The sequence below is a fragment of the Hyla sarda genome, chromosome 6, assembly GCF_029499605.1.
Source record: "Hyla sarda isolate aHylSar1 chromosome 6, aHylSar1.hap1, whole genome shotgun sequence".
In the NCBI taxonomy this organism is placed as follows: domain Eukaryota; kingdom Metazoa; phylum Chordata; class Amphibia; order Anura; family Hylidae; genus Hyla; species Hyla sarda.
In genome coordinates this window covers 5478996-5503497 of record NC_079194.1, presented here as the reverse complement: position 1 = coordinate 5503497, position 24502 = coordinate 5478996, and the positions used below count along the sequence as shown (strand labels likewise).

The 24502-nt window shown below is 44.2% G+C and overlaps 1 protein-coding gene across 2 annotated transcripts in view; it reads left to right on the top strand.

Annotated features, from left to right (window-relative positions):
• The window catches only part of ABCD3 (ATP binding cassette subfamily D member 3), an 83929-nt gene extending 75897 nt beyond the window's left edge, over positions 1–8032 (top strand). The window contains exons 21-23 of one of the 2 annotated variants that reach the window (XM_056523114.1): positions 360–464; positions 5518–5574; positions 6800–8032. In XM_056523114.1, the coding sequence (XP_056379089.1) occupies positions 360–464; positions 5518–5574; positions 6800–6877 (240 nt within the window). In that variant the 3' untranslated portion in view covers positions 6878–8032. The remainder of the gene's footprint in view (positions 1–359; positions 465–5517; positions 5575–6799) is intronic. The other variant, XM_056523113.1, reaches the window with a different exon arrangement.
• Positions 8033–24502: the final 16470 nt, after the last annotated feature.

Genomic DNA, 24502 nt, shown 5'->3' with positions numbered 1-24502 from the left:
CAGCGGTCCTCAGGGCATGATGGGGGTTGTAGTTCTGCAAGAGACACAGGTTGGTGGAGCACTAACATAAGGTAAATCCTTCCAACAAACACCTAATGTCTCAGTTTTCCAACCAAAGTGGCTCCAGCTGTTGCAAAACTAAAACTTCTAGCAAGCCCGGACAGCCTTTGGCTGTCCGGGCATGCTGGGAGTTGTAATTTTGCAACAGCTGGAGGCACAGCGGAGCTGGAGCCACTGCCTTATGTCTTCTCTTACTTGATTACTAGAATCCTCTCCCACTGCCCTAATGGTGGTGACCCCTGAACCTTGTCGGCGCCCCAAGTCCATTACAAGTACAAACATGTTGATGTTCTTTTCAGATGGCGCGGTTATTTTACCACAAGCCTCAGTTTGCCATCTTGGATGAGTGCACGAGCGCGGTCAGTGTGGATGTTGAGGGTTACATCTACAGCCACTGTAGGAAGGTAAGTGACCATAGAGACAATGAGGAATATTCTGATGACACATTTACTGAGAGAGTAGTGGAGGCATGGGATAGGCATAAGGCTACCCTTCATATAAGATAGGGATAGGTATAAGGCTATCCTTCATATAAGATAGAGATAGGTATAAGGCTATGCTTCATATAAGATAGAGATAGGTATAAGGTTATCCTTCATATAAGATTGGGATAGGCATAAGGCTACCCTTCATATAAGATAGGGATAGGTATAAGGCTATCCTTCATATAAGATAGGGATAGGTATAAGGCTATCCTTCATATAAGATAGATAGGTATAAGGCTATCCTTCATATAAGATAGAGATAGGTATAAGGCTATCCTTCATATAAGATAGGGATAGGTATAAGGCTATCCTTCATATAAGATAGGGATAGGCATAAGGCTATCCTTCATATAAGATAGAGATAGGTATAAGGCTATCCTTCATATAAGATAGAGATAGGCATAAGGCTATCCTTCATATAAGATAGGGATAGGTATAAGGCTATTCTTCATATAAGATATAGATAGGTATAAGGCTATCCTTCATATAAGATAGAGATAGGTATAAGGCTATCCTTCATATAAGATAGAGATAGGTATAAGGCTATCCTTCATATAAGATAGGGATAGGTATAAGGCTATCCTTCATATAAGATAGAGATAGGTATAAGGCTATCCTTCATATAAGATAGGGATAGGTATAAGGCTATCCTTCATATAAGATAGAGATAGGTATAAGGTTATCCTTCATATAAGATAGGGATAGGCATAAGGCTATCCTTTATATAAGATAGGGATAGATATAAGGCTATCCTTCATATAAGATAGAGATAGGTATAAGGCTATTCTTCATATAAGATAGAGATAGGAATAAGGCTATCCTTCATATATGATAGGGATAGGTATAAGGCTATCCTTCATATAAGATAGAGATAGGTATAAGGCTATCCTTCATATATGATAGGGATAGGTATAAGGCTATCCTTCATATATGATAGGGATAGGTATAAGGCTATCCTTCATATAAGATAGGGATAGGTATAAGGCTATCCTTCATATAAGATAGGGATAGGTATAAGGCTATCCTTCATATAAGATAGGGATAGGTATAAGGCTATCCTTCATATAAGATAGGGATAAGTATAAGGCTATCCTTCATATAAGATAGGGATAGGTATAAGGCTATCCTTCATATAAGATAGGGATAGGTATAAGGCTATCCTTCATATAAGATAGGGATAGGTATAAGGCTATCCTTCATATAAGATAGAGATAGGCATAAGGCTATCCTTCATATAAGATAGAGATAGGTATAAGGCTATCCTTCATATAAGATTGAGATAGGTATAAGGCTATCCTTCATATAAGATAGGGATAGGTATAAGGCTATCCTTCATATAATACAGAGATAAGGACTATTGATAGTATTCAGAATATTCTGTTTTTGTCAATCTGTGCGTTCTGTCCAGCATAGGATGTATATAGTGTATAGGTGACGGGGGATTGTATAGTGTATAGGGGACGGGGGATTGTATAGTGTATAGGGGACGGGGGATTGTATAGTGTATAGGCGACGGGATTGTATAGTGTATAGGGGACGGGGGATTGTATAGTGTATAGGGGACGGGGGATTGTATAGTGTATAGGTGACGGGGGATTGTATAGTGTATAGGGGGACGGGGGATTGTATAGTGTATAGGGGACGGGGATCGTATAGTGTATAGGGGGACGGGGGATTGTATAGTGTATAGGGGACGGGGATCGTATAGTGTATAGGGGACGGGGATTGTATAGTGTATAGGGGACGGGGGATTGTATAGTGTATAGGGGACGGGGGATTGTATAGTGTATAGGGGACGGGGGATTGTATAGTGTATAGGGGACGGGGGATTGTATAGTGTATAGGGGACGGGGGATTGTATAGTGTATAGGGGACGGGGGATTGTATAGTGTATAGGGGACGGGGGATTGTATAGTGTATAGGGGACGGGGGATTGTATAGTGTATAGGCGACGGGGGATTGTATAGTGTATAGGCGACGGGGGATTGTATAGTGTATAGGCGACGGGGGATTGTATAGTGTATAGGGGACGGGGGATTGTATAGTGTATAGGGGACGGGGATCGTATAGTGTATAGGGGGACGGGGGATTGTATAGTGTATAGGGGACGGGGATCGTATAGTGTATAGGGGACGGGGATCGTATAGTGTATAGGGGACGGGGGATTGTATAGTGTATAGGGGGACGGGGATCGTATAGTGTATAGGGGACGGGGATCGTATAGTGTATAGGGGACGGGGGATTGTATAGTGTATAGGGGGACGGGGGATTGTATAGTGTATAGGGGGACGGGGATCGTATAGTGTATAGGGGACGGGGATCGTATAGTGTATAGGGGACGGGGATTGTATAGTGTATAGGGGACGGGGGATTGTATAGTGTATAGATGACGGGGATTGTATAGTGTATAGGTGACGGGGGATTGTATAGGGGACGGGGATTGTATAGTGTATAGGGGACGGGGGATTGTATAGTGTATAGGGGACGGGGGATTGTATAGTGTATAGGGGACGGGGGATTGTATAGTGTATAGGGGACGGGGGATTGTATAGTGTATAGGGGACGGGGGATTGTATAGTGTATAGGTGACGGGGAGTGTATAGGTGACGGGGGATTGTATAGTGTATAGGTGACGGGGGATTGTATAGTGTATAGGGGACGGGGGATTGTATAGTGTATAGGGGACGGGGGATTGTATAGTGTATAGGGGACGGGGGATTGTATAGTGTATAGGGGACGGGGGATTGTATAGTGTATAGGGGACGGGGGATTGTATAGTGTATAGGGGGACGGGGGATTGTATAGTGTATAGGGGGACGGGGATCGTATAGTGTATAGGGGACGGGGGATTGTATAGTGTATAGGGGACGGGGATCGTATAGTGTATAGGTGACGGGGGATTGTATAGTGTATAGGGGACGGGGGATTGTATAGTGTATAGGGGGACGGGGGATTGTATAGTGTATAGGGGGATTATATAGTGTATAGGGGACGGGGGATTGTATCGTGTATAGGGGACGGGGGATTGTATAGTGTATAGGGGGATTGTATAGTGTATAGGGGGACGGGGGATTGTATAGTGTATAGGGGACGGGGGATTGTATAGTGTATAGGGGACGGGGGATTGTATAGTGTATAGGGGGACGGGGGATTGTATAGTGTATAGGGGGACGGGGGATTATATAGGATGTAGGGGACGAGGAATTGTATAGTGTATAGGGGACGGGGGATTGTATAGTGTATAGGGGACGGGGGATTGTATAGTGTATAGGGGACGGCAGATTGTATAGTGTATAGGGGGACGGGGGATTATATAGGATGTAGGGGACGAGGAATTGTATAGTGTATAGGGGACGGGGGATTGTATAGTGTATAGGGGACGGGGGATTGTATAGTGTATAGGGGACGGGGGATTGTATAGTGTATAGGGGGACGGGGGATTATATAGGATGTAGGGGACGAGGAATTGTATAGTGTATAGGGGACGGGGGATTGTATAGTGTATAGGGGACGGGGGATTGTATAGTGTATAGGGGGACGGGGGATTGTATAGTGTATAGGGGGACGGGGGATTGTATAGTGTATAGGGGGACGGGGGATTGTATAGTGTATAGGGGACGGGGGATTGTATAGTGTATAGGGGACGGGGATTGTATAGTGTATAGGGGACGGGGGATTGTATAGTGTATAGGGGACGGGGGATTGTATAGTGTATAGGGGACGGGGGATTGTATAGTGTATAGGGGACGGGGGATTGTATAGTGTATAGGGGACGGGGGATTGTATAGTGTATAGGGGACGGGGGATTGTATAGTGTATGGGGGACGGGGGATTGTATAGTGTATAGGGGGACGGGGGATTGTATAGTGTATAGGGGACGGGGGATTGTATAGTGTATAGGGGACGGTGGATTGTATAGTGTATAGGGGAGTGGGGGTTATATAGGGGGACGGGGGATTGTATAGTGTATAGGGGACGGGGGATTGTATAGTGTATAGGAGACGGGGGATTATATAGTGTATAGGAGACGGGGGATTATATAGTGTTTAGGGGAGTGGGGATTGTATAGTGGACGGGGGATTGTATAGTGTATAGGTGACGGGGGATTGTATAGTGTATAGGTGACGGGGGATTGTATAGTGTATAGGGGACGGGGGATTATATAGGATGTAGGTGACGGGGGATTGTATAGTGTATAGGTGACGGGGGATTGTATAGTGTATAGGTGACGGGGGATTGTATAGTGTATAGGTGACGGGGGATTGTATAGTGTATAGGGGACGGGGGATTGTATAGTGTATAGGTGACGGGGGATTGTATAGTGTATAGGTGACGGGGGATTGTATAGTGTATAGGGGACGGGGGATTGTATAGTGTATAGGGGACGGGGGATTGTATAGTGTATAGGGGACGGGGGATTGTATAGTGTATAGGGGACGGGGGATTATATAGTGTATAGGGGACGGGGGATTGTATAGGATGTAGGTGACGGGGGATTGTATAGTGTATAGGGGACGGGGGATTGTATAGTGTATAGGTGACGGGGGATTGTATAGTGTATAGGTGACGGGGGATTATATAGGATGTAGGTGACGGGGGATTGTATAGTGTATAGGTGACGGGGGATTGTATAGTGTATAGGTGACGGGGGATTGTATAGGATGTAGGTGACGGGGGATTGTATAGGATGTAGGTGACGGGGGATTGTATAGTGTATAGGTGACGGGGGATTGTATAGGATGTAGGTGACGGGGGATTATATAGTGTATAGGGGACGGGGGATTATATAGGATGTAGGTGACGGGGGATTGTATAGTGTATAGGGGACGGGGGATTGTATAGTGTATAGGGGACGGGGGATTATATAGGATGTAGGTGACGGGGGATTGTATAGTGTATAGGTGACGGGGGATTGTATAGTGTATAGGGGACGCGGGATTTTCTCATATGTTTTTTTCTTACATTTCCCTAGGTTGGAATTTCCCTTTTCACTGTGTCACACAGAAAGTCCCTGTGGAAGCACCATGAGGTATATATATATATTTGTTGTAATCCCTATTGTGCCTTACTGATCTATGACCTACATACAGAGGTCTTATATAATTTTACCATAATGCACTTGGTTCCTTTGTCCTCAGTCCTAGAAATGTTCATCACGATTGTTCACTGAACCTCCTGGATATCTTCATCCTGTGATTAATAATGTTTATAACAACTTATATATATACAAATATATATTCTTCGTGCAGTATAAAATGTTCGGGCAGAGTATTTCTACGGCTTTACTAGAGTGATGTTCGCATCCAATATACTGCACAAAGAATAAATAGAAATGAAGCGGGGAATTCACTATTCATTGTGCATCATATTCTAAGGCAGTGTTTCCCAACCAGGGTACCTCCAGCTGTTGCAAAACTTCAACTCCCAGCATGCCCGGACAGCCTTTGGCTGTCCGGGCATGCTGGGAGTTGTAGTTCTGCAACAGCTGGAGGCACCCTGGTTGGGAAACACTGTCCGAAGTTCCTGGATTGTTACTTGTTTACTGGCAGATATTGAGCACCCCTATATTTGCCTTCAACTATCACCTATTAGGGTGCGTTCACACGGCCGTCTGTCCCCGTTTTTTTTTTTTTTTAATCCCCATTTTGGTTCCATTCTTACAGGCTTTAAATGGATTAAAAACTGTTTAAAAAAAATTCCATTCATGTCAATGGGATTTTTTTTACAATCCGTTTACATCCGTTTGTACCTGTCTGCGCTCATTTCCGTTTTTTTTGACGGCAGAAAAAACTGCAGTATTTTTCTTTTGTCAAAAAAACGGATACAGTAAATTTTATTTTGAAGTCTATGGAAAACGTATGAGCCTTTAACCACTGAACGACACAGGAAGTAAATGTACGTCCTGGTGAGCTGGTACTTAACGTATCAGGACGTACATTTACGTCCTATACATAACCGCAAGCATCGGATCGATGCTCGGGTCATGCGCGGCAGGTCCCGGCTGCCAATAGCAGCCAGGGACCCGCCGGTAATGGCGGACATCCGCGATCACTTGTATGTCCGCCATTAACCCCTCAGATGCCGTGATCAATACAGACCAAAAAAAATATTTTCCCACCGGAGTACCCCTTTAATAAATCTTAGTCTCCTTCCTAATATGAGAATAAATTGATTTAGCGGAGATTTCTCCCTGTAGATGTCGCCCTCCTTTATGATTGGACGTTTCCTCATGTCTCGCCTCCTTCTTCTTGCAGTTCTACCTCCACATGGACGGACGCGGCAACTACGACTTCAAGCAAATCACAGACGAGACGGTTGAGTTTGGATCTTAAAGCTTCGCGATCCGCAACCGAGGGAAAAACGAAACTATCACCTAGTTTTCTTTTTTTTCTTAGCAGATTATTTTTTTTCTTGCCTAATTTTAAAACAATTGAAGTGTAATAACGTTAATGTAATGATTAACACTACCGTACTGAGGTACAATGAAGTCCTCCATGAGGTCCAATCAGCCGCTCAAATTACTCGACAAAAAAATCCATTTACTTAGACTTTCTTGGCCATTTCCAAGATGGAGTGAAAGATCTGCCCCTTGGGTTATCTCATATTCTTATGGACTAAGGGAAGGTACTGATGGCCTGTTCCTGTGCTTCCTCTTTTTAAAGGTGGTTATACACATCAAACGAATTTTGGTGGAAACAGCCGACCATTTGATATATGGGGTGTCCCAACTCATCTGGCAGCGGCAGAAGGATTGGGCTTGTTGGTATTCAGTAAGCCCCATCCTTTGTTCTCGGGGGAGAAAAGTCGCTGCCAGAAGAGTCTGACTGCAACAGTGGTAATCTAGCAGCACATGCATGGGAGAACACATGCATGCTCAGTTGAGCTGAGCATGCATATGCATGGGGAGTCCCAAGGAACAGCTGTTGCCTGAATGAGCGTTTGTCTGACCACTATCTATGGCATGTTTTCCAAACAGCGTGCCTCCAGCTGTTGCAAAACTACAACTCCCAGCATGCCGTTGGCCGTACCTGCTGATTTTGGTGGGAACAGCCGGACTTTGTGTATGGGGGTGTCCCAACTCATCTGGCAGCGAAAAAAGGATCAGGCTTATTGGGAGTCACTATGCCTGATCCTTTATTCTCAGGGGAGATAAGCCGCTGGCAGAGGAGTCTGAAGGGGACAGTGCTATCTAGCAGCAGCTTACTCCTGTCTCCCTATGAAGGACACATGCATGCTCAGCTGAGCTGAGCGTGCATCTGTATGTGGAGTCCTAAGGGCCAGCTGTCAAATGAACAGGCGTTTAGCTGACCACTATCTATGGCAGTGTTTTCCAAACAGCATATTTGTCCGGGCATGCTGGGAGTTGTAGTTTTGCAACACACGCTGTTTGGAAAACACGGATCTATGTTGTATGGCCACCTTAAAGGGGTTATCCAGGAAAAAAACTTTTTTTTATATATATCAACTGGCTCCAGAAAGTTAAACAGATTTGTAAATTACTTCTATTAAAAAATCTTAATCCTTTCAGTACTTATGAGCTGCTGAAGTTGAGTTGTTCTTTTTTGTCTAAGTTCTCTCTGATGACACGTGTCTCGGGAACCGCCCAGTTTAGAAGAGGTTTGCAATGGGGATTTGCTTCTAAACTGGGCGTTTCCTGAGACACGTGTCATCAGAGAGCACTTAGAAAAGAACTCAACTTCAGCAGCTCATAAGTACTGGAAGGATTAAGATTTTTTAATAGAAGTAATTTACAAATCTGTTTAACTTTATGGAGCCAGTTGATATAAAAAAAATAAAAGTTTTTTCCTGGAATACCCCTTTAAGCGTTGACTGCACTGTAGCCTGGGACTAGCGTTGTTTTTTGTGATCGCAGTTTAGCGTTTTTTTTTTTTTTATTATTTTAAATTTAATCTCAGGTTATATTTTGAGGTAAATGCAGAAGAAAAAATACGTAACAAGATGCACTTGACTTTAGGATTTACTATGTTTCCTCGTAATGAACGATGCCAAAAGCGAAGGATAAGGAGATTCCAACGGGGTAATAATAAACACTGAACGGCTTTCGCTCGGCCCGGTTGAAATGTCTGCTACGCAGGCTACGCAATTTCCAGAGAACGCGGCCAGTATCCAGGAAAGGCGGGCATAGGCTACTCGTATTCCATTCAGTTTTTGTCTAGACTGATGCTTTCTGTCTCTAATTTTATACGTAACAGGTTTACACGTCCCACGTGCAGATTTCAGTGAATTTTTTCCAGGTAATTTCCACGTGATTTGTTATAACCTATTAACTTAAGATAGTAGATAAGGGGATGAATGTTATGCAGATTGGGATGGGGACGGGAATAGATCTGCGAACGGACTATGAGGGGTTAAAGGCATTAATCGGATGCGTTTTAACATTATGATGCACAGAGGCATGCACTGAGTAATGCAATAAATGGGATCTGTGTAAATCCTTCCCCATCTGTTTTCTGAGGCCTTTATTTCATTCGCATTTATTTTCCGTACAGGACGTTCTGCTTAATACAAAGTGCTCGGTCTACACGGGCTTCCGGTACTGCAGCCTGCCTTACATTAAAGGGGTACTCCGGTGGAATTTATTATTATTTTTTTTATTTTTTTTTAAATGAACTGGTGCCAGAAAGTTAAACAGATTTGTAAATTTACTTCTATTTAAAAATCTTAACCCTTTCAGTACTTATTAGCAGCTGTATGCTACAGAGGAAATTATTTTCTTTTTGAATTTCTTTTTTCTCCTGTCCACAGTGCTCTCTGCTGACACCTCTGTCCATGTCAGGAACTGTCCAGAGCAGGAGAGGTTTGCTATGGGGATTTTTTTTTCTGCTCTGGACAGTTCCTGATACGGACAGAGGTGTCAGCAGGGAGAACTGTGGACAAGACAAAAAAGAAATTAAATAAAAAAGAAAATAATTTCCTCTGTAGTATTCAGCTGCTAATAAATACTGGAAGGGTAAAAAAATTTTTAATAGAAGTAATTTACAAATCTGTTTAACTTTCCGGCACCATTTGATAAAAAAAAAATAAAAATAAATTGCTTTCCACTGGAGTACCCCTTTAAAGCTGGCCTTATATGTTGAATTAAAAGGGTTCTCCAACATAAAGTGACTTTATTAAGTGTCATACAGTTATAGACATGCTTACCGAGGATCTGTGCTTGTGTTGGTGGTAAATGGCTGTGTCCCCAATCACGATGCTGGCTTGTTTTTGGGAACTGGCTACTTCCTGTTTCTGTGTCCTCCCCCAGACTACAGTCCCCAGGATCCTTTGTTTCAAGGTGAGAGGTGACTTTTTTCCCCTCTAACACATCGGTCACTCCACCCATTGCAGCAGTGCCACGTTCCCTTTGACCACATGACTTGCCCAATATCACCTGACACACAAGCTGTGTATCTGTGTGATGGTGAATGTACACGTGCGCTGGTAATGTCATTAGGGGGCGGCATCACACACAACAGACGACGCAGACAACCTCCCTTTCAGCATAAACCTACACTCTTCCTTCAGAAGAGAATATTACCGGACCGGTACCACACCAAATCACTCATGTAACCTACAAGTGCTACCTGAATAAAGTAACAACCATTTCCCAAAAAATACAAATCTTTGTGATTTTTTTTTTTGTAAATATTAATGGAATTCAATAAACATAGACAGAACCCCCAACCCCTAAAAAAACAATTACCCCAGAACAATAGGCACGGAACAATCCGTTATGATAATGTTATTCCTAAATGGTACAATTAATCCACTCTCCAGTAGCTGTAACAACCATAAAGGGGCACTCCGGTGGAAAACTTTTTTTTTTGTAAATCAACTGGTGCCGGGAAGTTAAACAGATTTGTAAATGACTTCTATTAAAAAATCTTTACCCTTCCAGTACTTTTTAGCAGCTGTATGATACAGAGGAAGTTCTTTTCTCTTTGAATTTCTTCTCTGTCTTGACCACAGTGCTCTCTGCTGACACCTCTGTCCATGTCACGAACTGTCCAGAGTAGGAGGGGTTTGTTATGGGGATTTTCTCCTGCTCTGGACAGTTCCTGACACGGACAGAGGTGTCAGCAGAGAGCACTGTGGACAAGACAAAGAAGAAATTCAAAGAGAAAAGAATTTCCTCTGTAGCATACAGCTGCTAAAAAGTACTGTAAGGGTAAAGATTTTTTTAATAGAAGTAATCTACAAATATGTTTAACTTTATGGCATTAGTTCATTTAAAAAATAAAAATTCCCACCGGAGTACCCCTTTAACCTCAATTTACACCGAATACCATCATACAGTGCTGCTCATATAGCAGAATTACCTGGACTGGACACAGTGGCAGATTGTATGGGGACCCCCGTATCTCCTCGACACGGTTTCGTAGCATTCTCTACTTCATCAGGACTAGTGAATACTACAAAAAGTGCGTGAAAGAGGCACAGGGGTCCCACTATGTCCAGTCCAGGTAATTGTGCTAAATCAGCACTATATGATGGTATTTGGTGTAAATTGAGGTTAATGGTTGTTACAGCTACTGGATTCATTGTACCATTTAGGAATAATCTTATCATTCTGTGCCTATTGTTCTGGGGTAATTGTTTTGTAGGGGGTTAGGGATTCTGTCTATGTTTGATTTTTTGTAAAATTTATGGAATTCAATAAAGATTTGTATTTTTTTGAGAAATGGTTGTTACTTTATTCAGGTAGCACTTGTCGGTTACACGTGCCCCTTTCAGCACCTGACTAGTGATGTATTCTCTCGGGCCGCCCATCAAGCTGGAAAAAGGACCGAGACAACACTCATTGGCCCTGATTTACTATTGTAAACCTGACCTGTTTTGTCGGTTTGTGCACCAGATTTCTAGCGCCAAAAATTCATCCAGAACTGAAAGAACCCAACCAGCTCTCCATTTTACAGGAAAAAAATAAACAAAAAGTGGTTGTGGCCCTCAGGGAAAAGGGGGCGTGTCCCCAATGTTTCACAAAAACCGAACATATTAAAGGGGTTTTCCAGGAAAAAACTTTTTTTTTATATCAACTGGCTCCAGAAAGTTAAACAGATTTGTAAATTACTTCTATTAAAAAAATCTTAATCCTTTCAGTACTTATGAGCTGCTGAAGTTGAGTTGTTCTTTTCTGTCTAAGTGCTCTCTGATGACACCTGTCTCGGGAACTGCACAGAGTAGAAGAGGTTTGCTATGGGGATTTGTTTCTACTCTGGACAGTTCCCGAGACAGGTGTCATCAGAGAGCACTTAGACAGAAAAGAACAACTCAACTTCAGCAGCTCATAAGTACTGAAAGGATTAAGATTTTTTAATAGAAGTAATTTACAAATCTGTTTAACTTTCTGGAGCCAGTTGAGATATATATAAATATATATAATAAATTATAATGTGTTTTTTCCTGGATAACCCTTTTAAGGTTTCCACAGAAAATGTGGTGGATTTGAGCTGAGGAAAACCCGACAGATCAGATCAGAACAGATGTAAAAAAAAAAAAAAATATGTAGGGAAAAGTGGAAAATGTAGGGAAACCTTAGTAAATACGGGGGGAAAAATTGTAGGGAACTAAAACCCACAAAGAAACCTACACTACACTAAATCGGCCATTTTGTCGGCTGCAGAAAATGAACTTCTGGGGAAAAGGAAGACAAAGAAATTCGCTACCAGCCGCCAGACACAGGTCAGTGAAGTATATTCGTATCCTGACGGACTTTGCTGCCCCCGTCTTACATTCAAAGAATCAAAATTCCCAGAGTACCTTTTAACCCCTTACCACAAAAGGATGTACATAAACGTCCATTTGCGGCTGCCGAGGTATGACGCATCCTACCCGGACCCACGACTAAGGCCGGACATCAGGGCTGATCGGGCTGATGTCCGGCATTAACCCTTTAGATGCGTCCTATCAAACTTGATTGCTGCGTCTAAAATTAAAGTAAAAATTGCTGGTTAGCTCAGTGGTCAAATCGTGGCGTCCCGAACAGCTTGCGGGATGTGAGAAGGATCCCTACCTGCCTCCTCGCTGTCTGATCGCTGAATGACTGACTGCTCCATGACTAAGATCCAGGCAGGAGCAGTCAAGCGGCAGAAACACTGATCATTGCTATGCTATGGCATATCACTGATCAGTGTACGAGATCAATGTACTGCATGTTATAGTTCCCTATGGAGGCTCTAACATTACAAAAAAAGTGTAAAGAAAATAAAAAATAAAATAAGTTAATGTGATTTAAAGGGGTACTCCGGCCCTGAGACATCTTATCCCTATCCAAAGGGGACCCCTGTGATCTCACATGCAGCACCCACCTCTGGGAGCTGCAGCTTGCAGCCTCAGTCTGCCGGGTCATGACTACGGGGCCAGGGTATCGCGACATCACAACTCTGCCCCCGTGTGACGTCACGCCCCTGTAATGCAAGTCTATGAGAGGGGGCGCGCCCGTGACGTCACAAACCTCCGGCACTGCACCCGACACTCTAAACTATACTGATGGCTGTGACATCACACGGGGGCGGAGTCATGACGTTGCGATACTCCAGCCCTGTAGTCGTGACCCGACAGACTCGGAGGCTGCTGCATGCGAGATCATGGGGGTCCCCGGCGGTGGGACCCCCGCCATGAGACAGCTTATCCCCTATCCTTTGGATAAGGTATCTTAGGGCCGGAGTACCCCTTTAACCCCTCCCCCAATAAAAGTTTGAATCACCCCCTTTTTCCCATAAAAAAAATAAATAAAACTGTAAATAAAAATAATCATGTGGTATCGCCGTGTGCGTAAATGTCCGAGCTATAAAAATATATAGTTAATTAAACTGCACGGTCAATGTTGTAAACGCAAAAAAATTCATAAAGTCCAATTAAAACAAAAATGGTTCAGATAAAAACTACAGATCACGGCGCAAAAAATGAGCCCTCATACCGCCCCTTATACGGAAAAATAAAAAAGTTATAGGGGTCAGAAGAGGACATTTTTCAACGAATTAATTTTGGTGCAGGTAGTTATAATTTTTTTTTTGTAGTAAAATTAAATCAAACCTATATAAATGAGGTATCCTTGTGACCGTAAGGACCTACAGAATAAACATAAGGGGCAATTATTACCGAAAACTGCACTGCGTAGAAACTTAAGATGCTAAAACTTACAAAGCATTTATTTTTATATTTTTTCAATTTTGCTCCACAAATAATTTTTTTCTGGTTTCGCCGAAGATTTTGTGGTTAAATTATTAATTGTATTATGAAGTAAAATTGTTGGCACAAAGAACAAGCCCTCATATAGATTTTTAGGTGGAAAATTGAAGGTGTTATGATTTTTAGAAGGTGCGGAGGAAAAAACAAAAGTGCAAAAATTAAAAATTGCCAAAGAGGGAATGGGTTAAAGTCGACCAAACACATAAATTTCACCAGGCTCTGATATTTATGTAGACCCCTGATTCAATCCTAATGGCAAATTCCAGAGTAGAGAACGGTTGGTCGCCATATTGGATTTTAGCTTGTCTGATCCTTTTGTTCTTAAGGAGATAAGGCGGCGGCAGAGGGTCTGGAGGAGGGAAGAGGCTTCTGGAAGCGGCTAACGCATGAGCAACAAATTTTCTTTTTTAATTTTTTTTTTTTTTCCTTTTTTCTTTCTTTTCTTTTTTTTCTTTTCTTTCTTTTATTTTTTCTTTCTTTTGCTTCCCTTTTTTTCTTTCTTTCGTATTTTTTTCTTTTTCTTTTTTTTCTTTTTCTTTTATTTCTTTCCACTTTTTATTTCTTTTTTTTTCTTTTCTTTATTTTATTCCTCCTTTTTTTCTTCTTTCTTTCTTTTTTCCTTTTTGCACCACAGGCTCGGCATCTCAACATCTTAAATTGTTAATGAACAAAAACATTCTTCTGCGCACGTCATGTGATCTGTATAAAGCCTGGGAACCTGTATACATCTGTCATCTGATGTTAATTATTGGCCCGGGATATGATGGCGCTGGTGTTTGTGCTCCGGGGGATGATACACGATGACAGCTTCTTCTGAAGTTTAGTAAAGACATGTTCTCTGTCTCCAGAGTGTTGTTGGACATTTCATGGATAAAGGGGTCTCCTTACTGACCAGTGCTGGACAGTGATCCACAGTGTTGTGTTCTATGTTTACTGACCACATGGGACGTGTCACTTGGCTCGCTCAACTGGAGTCATGATTAGTGTTGAGCACGAATATTCGTAATGTGAATTTTTATTGTGAATATCGGCACTTTGCAATTTGAATATTTAGAATAACGTGCTATATGTTCGTAATGACAAATATATATTTTTTCAAATGCTAATTTTTATGCAATTTTCCGCATGGCAAAAAAATTAAACGAATATGCGAATTTCACAAAAATAGCAATATGTTCCCAAAATATCGAGAATTCGAATATGGCCCCTGCCGCTCATCACTAGTCATGATTAAGTGTCAGGCAGCCCAGGTCCAGCTTGGCGACAGCGCTCACAGATGGCGAGCCACGTTTTAGCCCTCACTAGAGGCTGTAGTTCTAAGAGGTCACTGCCCGAATGATAACCAAAAGAGCTGACATTTCCTGGACTTCTTGACAAGCGTTCAATTAAAAAAAAAAAAAAGGATTTTTCAGCTGATTATCTGGTTTATCCTCCTGATCGATGTAGGATCAGTGGAGGGGGTCTAACTCTGAATACTCCCATATATCATATATTTAAAGGGGTACTCCGCCCCTAGCCATCTTATCCCCTATCCAAAGGAAAGGGCATGAGATGTCTGATCGCGGGGGGGGGGGGTTCACTGCTGGGGACCCCTGCGTTCTCTGCTGCAGCACCCCAGACATATGGTGCACAGAGCGAACTTCGCTCCGTGCCGGATGACTGGCGATGCAGGGAGGAGGCTCGTGATGTCAAGGCCACGCCCCCTCAATGCAAGTCTAAAGGAGGGGGCACATCCGTGATGTCACAAGCCTCCGGCACCTCACTCGACGCTCTAAACTAACATCGGGTTCAGCAGGGAGATCGAGGTGGTTCAGGAATCTTAACCACTATCCAAAGGATAGGAGATAAGATGTCCAGGGGAAGAGCACCACTGCTATTTTTATGTTGGGTAGTAAAAGGGCTTATATGAAATCACGGTGGCTTCTTTCTTAAACGGGTATTCCGGCTTTAGACATTTTATCCCCTAGCCAAAGGGGCCTTTACAGAGGGGGGGTGGCGTTATGTCACGTCTCCAGTCCCGAAAACTTCCGGTTTCCGAGCCTGAAGACAAAGCTGCAGGGGGTCCCAGTGGAGGTTCCCCCGCGATAAGACATCTTATCCCCTATCCTTTTGGATACGGGATAAAATGTCTAAAGCCAGAATACCCCTTTAAGTTCTGTTGAAAGGAGCTGAGCTGCAATGATCAGGCGCGGTTCACATATGTCCAGCAAACCCAGAAGGTCACATGACCATGCTGGATCCATTGCGTCCAGTTATCTATAGGCTGAAATGTGATGACGGACTTTGATCTGGTGCCACCATACTAGTGTTAAGCTCGAATATTGGAATAGGGAATTTTTATCGCGAATATCGGCACTTAAACCATAGCTAAATATATTCGTTATGATGAATATTCGTTTTTTTTTCACAGTACACATTACAATGATATGTACTGTGTAAATAAAAAGTGATCATCCCTCCCTGCTTCCAGCTTGTGGTCCAAAGAAGGCGAATATGTGAAAATTCGCAAATATCTGCACTTCCAGAGGAAACTGATCCCTCCCTTCTTTTTAGCTTGTTAGAGGATATCCCACAATGGGTCTTGGAATTAGACGTCCGCGCTGCCAGTAGGATGACGTTTCCAAAGAGCTTGTCCAGGGAAGGTAAGATTTAACTGTTTTATTAACACACAACGCGTTTCTGGGCCGGGCTGGCCCTTTCATCAGGCGTGTATAAAAACAATGAGAACATCAGTATATAAAGGATCAATGAAATACGTCATACACCGGAAATGACATTTCCATAGGTCCGCCCATCACTAACAATTATATCTAAAAAACTTGTTACAATTATTCCATGCAAAAGGCATTTATCCAGAGGATAAAAAAAGAGAATAAAAAATGTATCAATCATGTAAAAATAACAAGAATATATTGCACACAAACCTAAGACACATCAGAGTTATATCATACAGTTGTTCTTTCGATAGTCTCATTCAACCCCTCGGGGTATAATGAGTTAATTTTAAAAATCCAAAAGGATTCTCTAATAATCCTTTTGGATTTTTCGTCATATAAGACGCACCCAATTTTAAAGGATAAAAATCCAGAAAAAAAAGATTCTGAACCAAATACAATGTAAAGTATAGGACAGTGATCTTCAACCTGCGGACCTTCAGATGTTGCAAAACTACAACTCCCAGCATGCCCGGACAGCCGTTGGCTGTCCGGGCATGCTGGGAGTTTTAGTTTTGCAACATCTGGAGGTCCGCAGGTTGAAGACCACTGGTATAGGAGGTAGTACTCACGTGTCCCCGCCGCTGCCCTGGATGTCGCCCTCCATCGCTGTCACCGCGTCCCTGGGGTGTCCCCGTAGCTCCGGAACATCTCTGCTGCCCTGTATCCTCGCTCTCCGTCGCCGCCATCACGTCGCTACGCATGCTGCTCCTATTGGATGACCGGACGGCGTGCGCGACAAAGTGATGATGACGAAGGAGAGCGCCGGCCATGCAGGGAATCCCGGCGATTTCACCGTGGCGGTCTCGAACAGCCCGACTGAGCAGCCGGGTTAGTGTCACTTTCCCTTCAGACGCGGCGGTCAGCTTTGATCGCCGCGTCTGAAGGGTTAATACAGGGCATGACTGCGATTGGTGATGTCCTGTATTAGCCGTGGGTCCCGGCTGTTGATGGCCGCAGGGACCACCGCGATAGGACAGGGTTTTAATGTGTATTTGCCGTATAAGACGCACCAACTTCCCCACCCCCCCCAGTTTTGGGGAAGAAAAAGTGCGTCTTATACGGCGAAAAATACGGTATTTAATTGATCCTTTATATTCAGATGTTCTCATTGTTTTTATACACACCTGATGAAAGGGCCAGGCCGGCCCAGAAACACGTTCTGTTAATAAAACAGTTAAATCTTACCTTCCCTGGTCAAGCTCCGAAACTTCATCCTATTGGCAGCGCGGACGTCTAATTCCAAGACCCATTGTGTCATATCCTCTACCATTTTGCACGCCAAGCCAGCGTGGGGAGTCTGCTGCAGCCGGAATCTACCTTATTGTGATCTGCGTACGTGAGTGTTGTGCCTGGTCTTGCACAACCAAAGAAGATTAGCGTACACCGCACCATCACAATATTATTTGCTTATTAATCGGATGTGCACATAGGAGCGCTTTGTGTTTCTCTTTCTTTATCTTCGTTTAGCTTGTGGCCCAATGAGAAGGATGCAAATACAGTTGTCAGAGGGTTAGCAACATCCCTAGCAACCAATAGGAAAGTAGTTAGTTGAAAGATATAATTGCGCATTTTGCTAATTTCATTACGAATTTCGCATGGGAAAAAAAAGTTAACGGTATGCGAACTTCGCGAATATAGGACGAATATTCATCCATATATTCGCGAAATATCGCGAATTCGAATATGGCCTATGCTGCTCATCAAAATGAAAACAATAAGCAAAAAGCTTAATTTTTTTTTTTTTTTTTAGCATATAAAAAAAAAAAAATAAAACCTACACCAAAACTATGTGATCGTACTAATAAGAATTAGTTGCCCACAACCACCAGATGGCGCTCTCCCTCCGAGCTCTTCATTCTGGGCTCGGTAGTTTGTACAGTACGAGTTACGCTGAGTCGGCGGAACATGTAACAAGATTTATTCCATGTAAGACTATTCCATGAGACGATTCGATCTTATCATAACTCTCGTCAGCCTTGTTACTTATTATGTTGTCGCTGCTACTGTACATAATGGAAACAAACATTGCACTACTTGCTGTGGGTTCAGCACATTGTTCTATTTGCATTAGTTTTATTGTTCTATAAACATTACAGGTAAAGCGTTCAATCCGTTGGGCGCTGGTGGTGGCCGTATCTGTAGTTCTGAGGCAGCAGGTGAGATCACTGAGGTGAGGGATTAAAACTCATGAGATAGTGGAGAAAAAATAGGTAGAAGAGATATGAAGTAAAGGCCTGAGCCCCTGGGTTTGACCGGACCGGCATCTGTGAAGTTAAAGGGGTATTCCGGCTTTATACATCTTATCCCCTATCCAAAGGATAGGGCATACGATGTATGATCGCAGGGGTCCCGGGCGCTGCTTCCAAGATGGGGACGTGATGTCATGGTCACGCCCTTCCATTCATGTCTATGGGAGGGGGCGTGATGGCCCCTCCCATAGACATGAATGGAGGTGCGTGTATCATGTATGCAATCATACATCTTATCCCCTATCCTTTGGATAGGGGATAAGATGTATAAAGCCAGAATACCCTTTTAAATGAGCAGCATCAGATTGAATTGTAACAGCGGATGTCAGCTGCAAATAGCAGCCAGTACCCACCAGGTATGGAGCAGCCTCTGCTCCTCTGCCATAAACATTTATTGACAGATATGTAAAAAAAAATATATATATTCATACTTTTAGTCTCCCAATAAGTTTTGGATAATATATGTAGGCGGGGACATGTCACGGCCACGCCCCTCCATGTCTATGGGAGGGGGCGTGATGGCTGTCACACCCCCTCCCATAGACATGGAGGGGCGTGTATCATGTATGCGATCATTCATCTTATCCCCTATCCTTTGGATAGGGGATAAGATGTATAAAGCCGGAATACCCTTTTAAATGAGCAGCATCAGATTGAATTGTAACAGCAGATGTCAGCTGCAAATAGCAGCCAGTACCCGCCAGGTATGGAGCAGCCTTTGCTCTTCTGCCATAAACATTTAATGAAAGATATGTAAAAAAAAATATTCATACTTTTAGTCTCCCCATGAGCTCTGTATAATATATGTAGCAATGATTTTGCAGTGTATTTTGATCCCTGATCAGAGGAGGGAAGGGTCCGCCATGTGGAATCGAAGATCCTAAATGTTGTAGTTACTATTGACCAAGGCCTTATACAGTTGGGATAGAAGTCATGTTATGCCAGGTGCTGCAACGTCACTGCGATAGTCTGCTGTAAAATGAGATATTCTGTAACAGCTCCTGGCCCCTCCCTCCCTCCTGAGACAACACCTCATCCTCTGGTGTCACAGGAGGCGTGGCTGGATCTTGTCTCTGAGCTCAAGCCCCACCCTCTGAGTGATGTCATCAGCTCACACTAACCTCTACAGCTCCATGACCCTCTCCTGTTCATATACACCCTACATATATATCTTTATTGGGACATTTAAGGAAGAATGAAGTGTGGTTACAGCGTGCTGCATTGTTCTGAGCAATGCCACAGGTAGAGGAGCAGACAGGTAATGAATACAGCAGGTGTTGAAACCTCACTGATTATGCTGTAATATGAGATGTTCTGCCACAGCTCTGGGCAGAGAACTGGCAGGAATGCTGGTGGAGGAGAGTATGTAGGGTGGGAGGACTGATGAAGATCTGAGGGAACATATTGTATTCTGGGATTTGTAGTACTAAGAAACTGCTCATCCAGGAAGTAGTGTTGGTAGAGAGAGGATTACAGATGCACAACACAAATGGATTCCTGTTGTTTCAGAATTGGGGAGGATAGATAAGCAATGCTATGTGCTGCTGGAGCATTGTTATTTTTATTATTTTTTTGTACCTGACGTCAGTGTGTACCTTTTATTATTAAAGGAGTAGTGCAGCGAAAAATATCTTTTCCACTTATCCTCCACGATCTCCTGAAGGGGGTCCCTGCAATTTGCAGGAAACGGCCATTCAGACCCCCGCAGGAAGCCGCGGCCGACACCCCCCCTCCATATATCTCTATGGGATACGTGGAGGGGGCGTGTCGGCCGGCGCTTTGTGCAGGGGGTCGGCACACCCCCTTCAAGCGACTTCCAGGGCCCCATTCAGGAGATCACGGGGGGGGGGGGGTCCCAGCGCTCGGACCCCCTGCAATCTATAATTTATCCCCTTTCCTTTGGATAGGGAATACGTTTTTTTCACTCCATTAACTAAAATCAAAAAACATTTAAAAACAATGGCATAAAAATAAAGGTCATTATAGTATATAGTGGAATCTTTACTGACCACTTGTCACCTTTGTATTTCACACAATGTCGCAGTCTTTTCTGGACCCTCATCTGCCGGAGTCATTGGTCGGTGACTTATTGGCTGCGTTCCTCCATATCCTTCTACTTCCAGAGTATTTGGGAGATTGTTGGGCTCTGAACTGTGCAGGGACTGGGTCAGAGGCTTCGGATTCCACAAGAAACACAAAGTTTAATTAAAAGCCGAGTGAGATGTTGTGATGTGGTTTCCCCTTACGGTGCAGATTGTGCCGGGCAGAAGTACACGGGGTTAACTCTGGGTTTATTTTTTTGGGCAGTAACTAGGACACAGTTATAAATGACGGGATGACCGGAATTTGTCTAGAGGCAATAGAACAGGGTAGAAATGCTGCAGATTTACAGGGGTAAATTCATATTAGATCGGGAAATTTGTTTTGGATTTGTTCTGAGGCCGTCGGATTTCTGTAAATAAAAATAAAAAAGAGCCAGATATGTTTAAAATTAATAAAGCAGCGGAAACTGGCAGCCTAATGTGGGGGGAACTATACTGCCAACCTAATGTGGGGGGGGGGGGGGATACAACCTAATGTGGAGGAACTATACTGCCAACCTAATGTGAGGGGACTACAACCTAATGTGGGGGGAACTATGCTGCCTACCTAATGTGAGGGGACTACAGCCTAATGTGAGGGGACTACAACCTAATGTGGGGGGAACTATGCTGACAACCTAATGTGAGGGGACTACAGCCTAATGTGAGGGGACTACAACCTAATGTGGGGGGAACTATGCTGACAACCTAATATGTGTGTGTGGGGGGGGGGGGGGGGATTATGCTGCCTACATTCTGTGGGGGAACTATACTGCCTACCTAATGTGGGGGGAACTATACTGCCAATCTAATGTGGGGGGAACTATACTGCCAACCTAATGTGGGGGGGGGGGACACTATGCTGCCTACCTTCTGTGGGGGAACTATGCTGACAACCTAATGTGGAGGGAACTATACTGCCAACCTAATGTGGGGGAACTATACTGCCAACCTAATGTGGGGGGGGGGACTATGCTGCCTACCTTCTGTGGGGGAATTATGCTGCCTACCTACTGTGGGGGAACTATGCTGTGTACTTAAAGGGGTACTCCACTGCCCCAGCGTTCGGAACATTTTGTGTGGGCTGCGGGGGTTGTTCTGATTGTGCCCCTCCCGAGACTAGACTCTGGATCCGCCTCTGCTGTGTGCAGAAACGATTGAATTATTCAAATATAATATTAATGAAACTGCGCGGTGAATGTTGTAAAAATAAGACGAGTTCCCACCATTCCTTGTTCTTGATCTTTGTCCACACTCCTGACTTCCATGAGGGTATCCTGCCTCCTATATTTGCCTTTCTCCGACTTTGGCAGTGTTTCCCAACCAACTGGGAAACACTGGACTGGAGGACTGTGTAGACTCGGCCCTTTTGTACATTGATCTAGGCGACATCTTTACACCTTTAGGCCATGTTCACAGAGCAGAATTCCGCATGGACCTTCTTTTGATTTTAATAGGATTCTGCTGCACTGTTCACATGGCAGAATTTCTGGGCCAGATGTTTGTCATGTGGAAATTCAGATTCCGATGTCCACAGAAAGAATAGTCGTGTTTATTGTCTGTGCAGTCCGCATGGAAATGCATTCCAGAGCAGTCCTAGTCCCGGTGCTCCGCTGTCTGTGGAATGTCCATGCGGATCTTCCACCGTGTGAACATAGCCGAACTGAACTTAAGCCTACAATGTGACATCTTGGGCCCCCACCCATTCTATTACCCACAAGCCTTTAGTTATCTCCGTAGGACATGGACTAGGACGACCCTTTCCTCTCCCTGACGCAGGTCTGTCCACGACAAATAACTAAGTATTTTCGGAGGCCGACACCCAAATTTTTTTTCAGCTGTGAAGTCCGGCTTATCATACTGGAGACTATACTGGAGGACATCTCGACTGACGCCATCTCACAGGCCTCGCTAAACGAAACTAAATACCGTCCCTCTGCATTATATTGGGAGATGCCATATAAAATCCTTACTGGTGACACCACCGACCACGTGCACAAAATGTGGAGCCCCATAAGCTGACCTCTTGCACTGTTTTTGGTCTTGCCTTCTATAAAAGCCTTCGGGTTGGGGGTTCATGTCCTCTCACCTCACATTGATATTTGGTATTTTACCAGACCTGTCCCTAGTGCGATCGGTCCATGAGAAATGACTCTTGTTCTATAGATCCGGTGCTGATAGAACATCCGTACTCCAGGGCTGGATATCTCATTCTCCTTACTCTACCCGTCTTCTTCTTTTAAAAAAAAAAAAAAAAACTTGTATTGCTGCTCCATATGGACTGGATAGAGTCTTAAAGGGGTATTGTGGCCATAGACATCTTATCCCATATCCAAATGTCTGAGCTCGGGGGTCCAGCCGCTGGGACCCCATTCTATGCCGGCTGCTTCTCCAGTCTTGAAAACCTGTGTTTCCGGGACTGGAGACGTGATGTCACGCTCCCTCCCATAGACATGAATGCAGGGGGTGTGGCGTGATGTCACATCTCAGGTCCCGGAAACACAGAGGTCTCTGAGACTAGAGAACAAGCCATTCGCTAAAGGACAGGCAAACCGCGCAAGCACAACAAGCAGAGCCGGTGCTTGTTGTGGTTCCTATAAGGCTGCAGCCGCCTGGTCATCTCACAAGTTCCTCCCCTTCCCTGTAGCGTAGCCAAGCTCCTCTTCCTCCTGGCTGTCAGTCCGGCCGGGTACCGCGTGGTACAGGAACAGGAGATTTAGTTTCCTATTAGGGTAGGGAGGGGAAAAAACATAGAGGGGGAGTAAGAAGGACACGGGGGGGGGGGGGGGGGCTCCATGTCTATTTTGTTTGAAGGAATTTGGGGGCCCCAAAACGGCCCTGGTGGACAAGCAGCCGGCATAAAATGTGGGGACATGACATCATCCATATTACTGGGGCATCTATAAAATAGAATAACATTCGGGGTCTGTGCCAGAAACTACAGCCATTTAAGATCTAGATGGTGGTGACCCAGGAGCCTTGTTCTGATTAATCATTGGCTTTAGTGTCCCGACCGTAGAGTAACATACACAGCTCAAAAAAATAAACACACACAACACAATGTAACTCCAAGTCACTGACACTTGGGTGAGATCCCACTGTCCACTCAGGAAGAACACTGATTGACAATGAATTTCACATGGAACAGACAACACGTGGAAATTATAGGCAATTAGCAAGACACCCCCAATAAAGGAGTCGTTCTGCTGGTGGTGACCACAGACCACTTTTCAGTTCCTATGCTTCCTGGCTGATGTTTTGGTCACTTTTGAATGCTGGCGGTGCTTTCACTCTAGTGGTAGCATAAGACGGAGTCTACAACCCACACAAGTGGCTCAGGTAGTTGCAGCTCATTCAGGATGGCACATCAATGCGAGCTGTGGCAAGAAGGTTTGTTGTGTCTATCAGCGTAGTGTCCAGAGCATGGAGTCGCTACCAGGAGACAGGCCAGTACATCAGGAGACATGGAGGAGGCCGTAGGAGAGCAACAACCCAGCAGCAGGACCGCTACCTCCGCCTTTGTGCAAGGAGGAGCAGGAGGAGCACTGCTAGAGCCCTGCAAAATGACCTCCAGCAGGCCACAAATGTGCATGTGTCCACTCAAACGGTCAGAAACAGACTCCATGAGGGTGGTATGAGGGCCTGACATCCACAGGTGGGGGTTGTGCTTACAGCCCAACACTGTGCCCGTGCAGGTGGCATTTGCCAGAGAACACCAA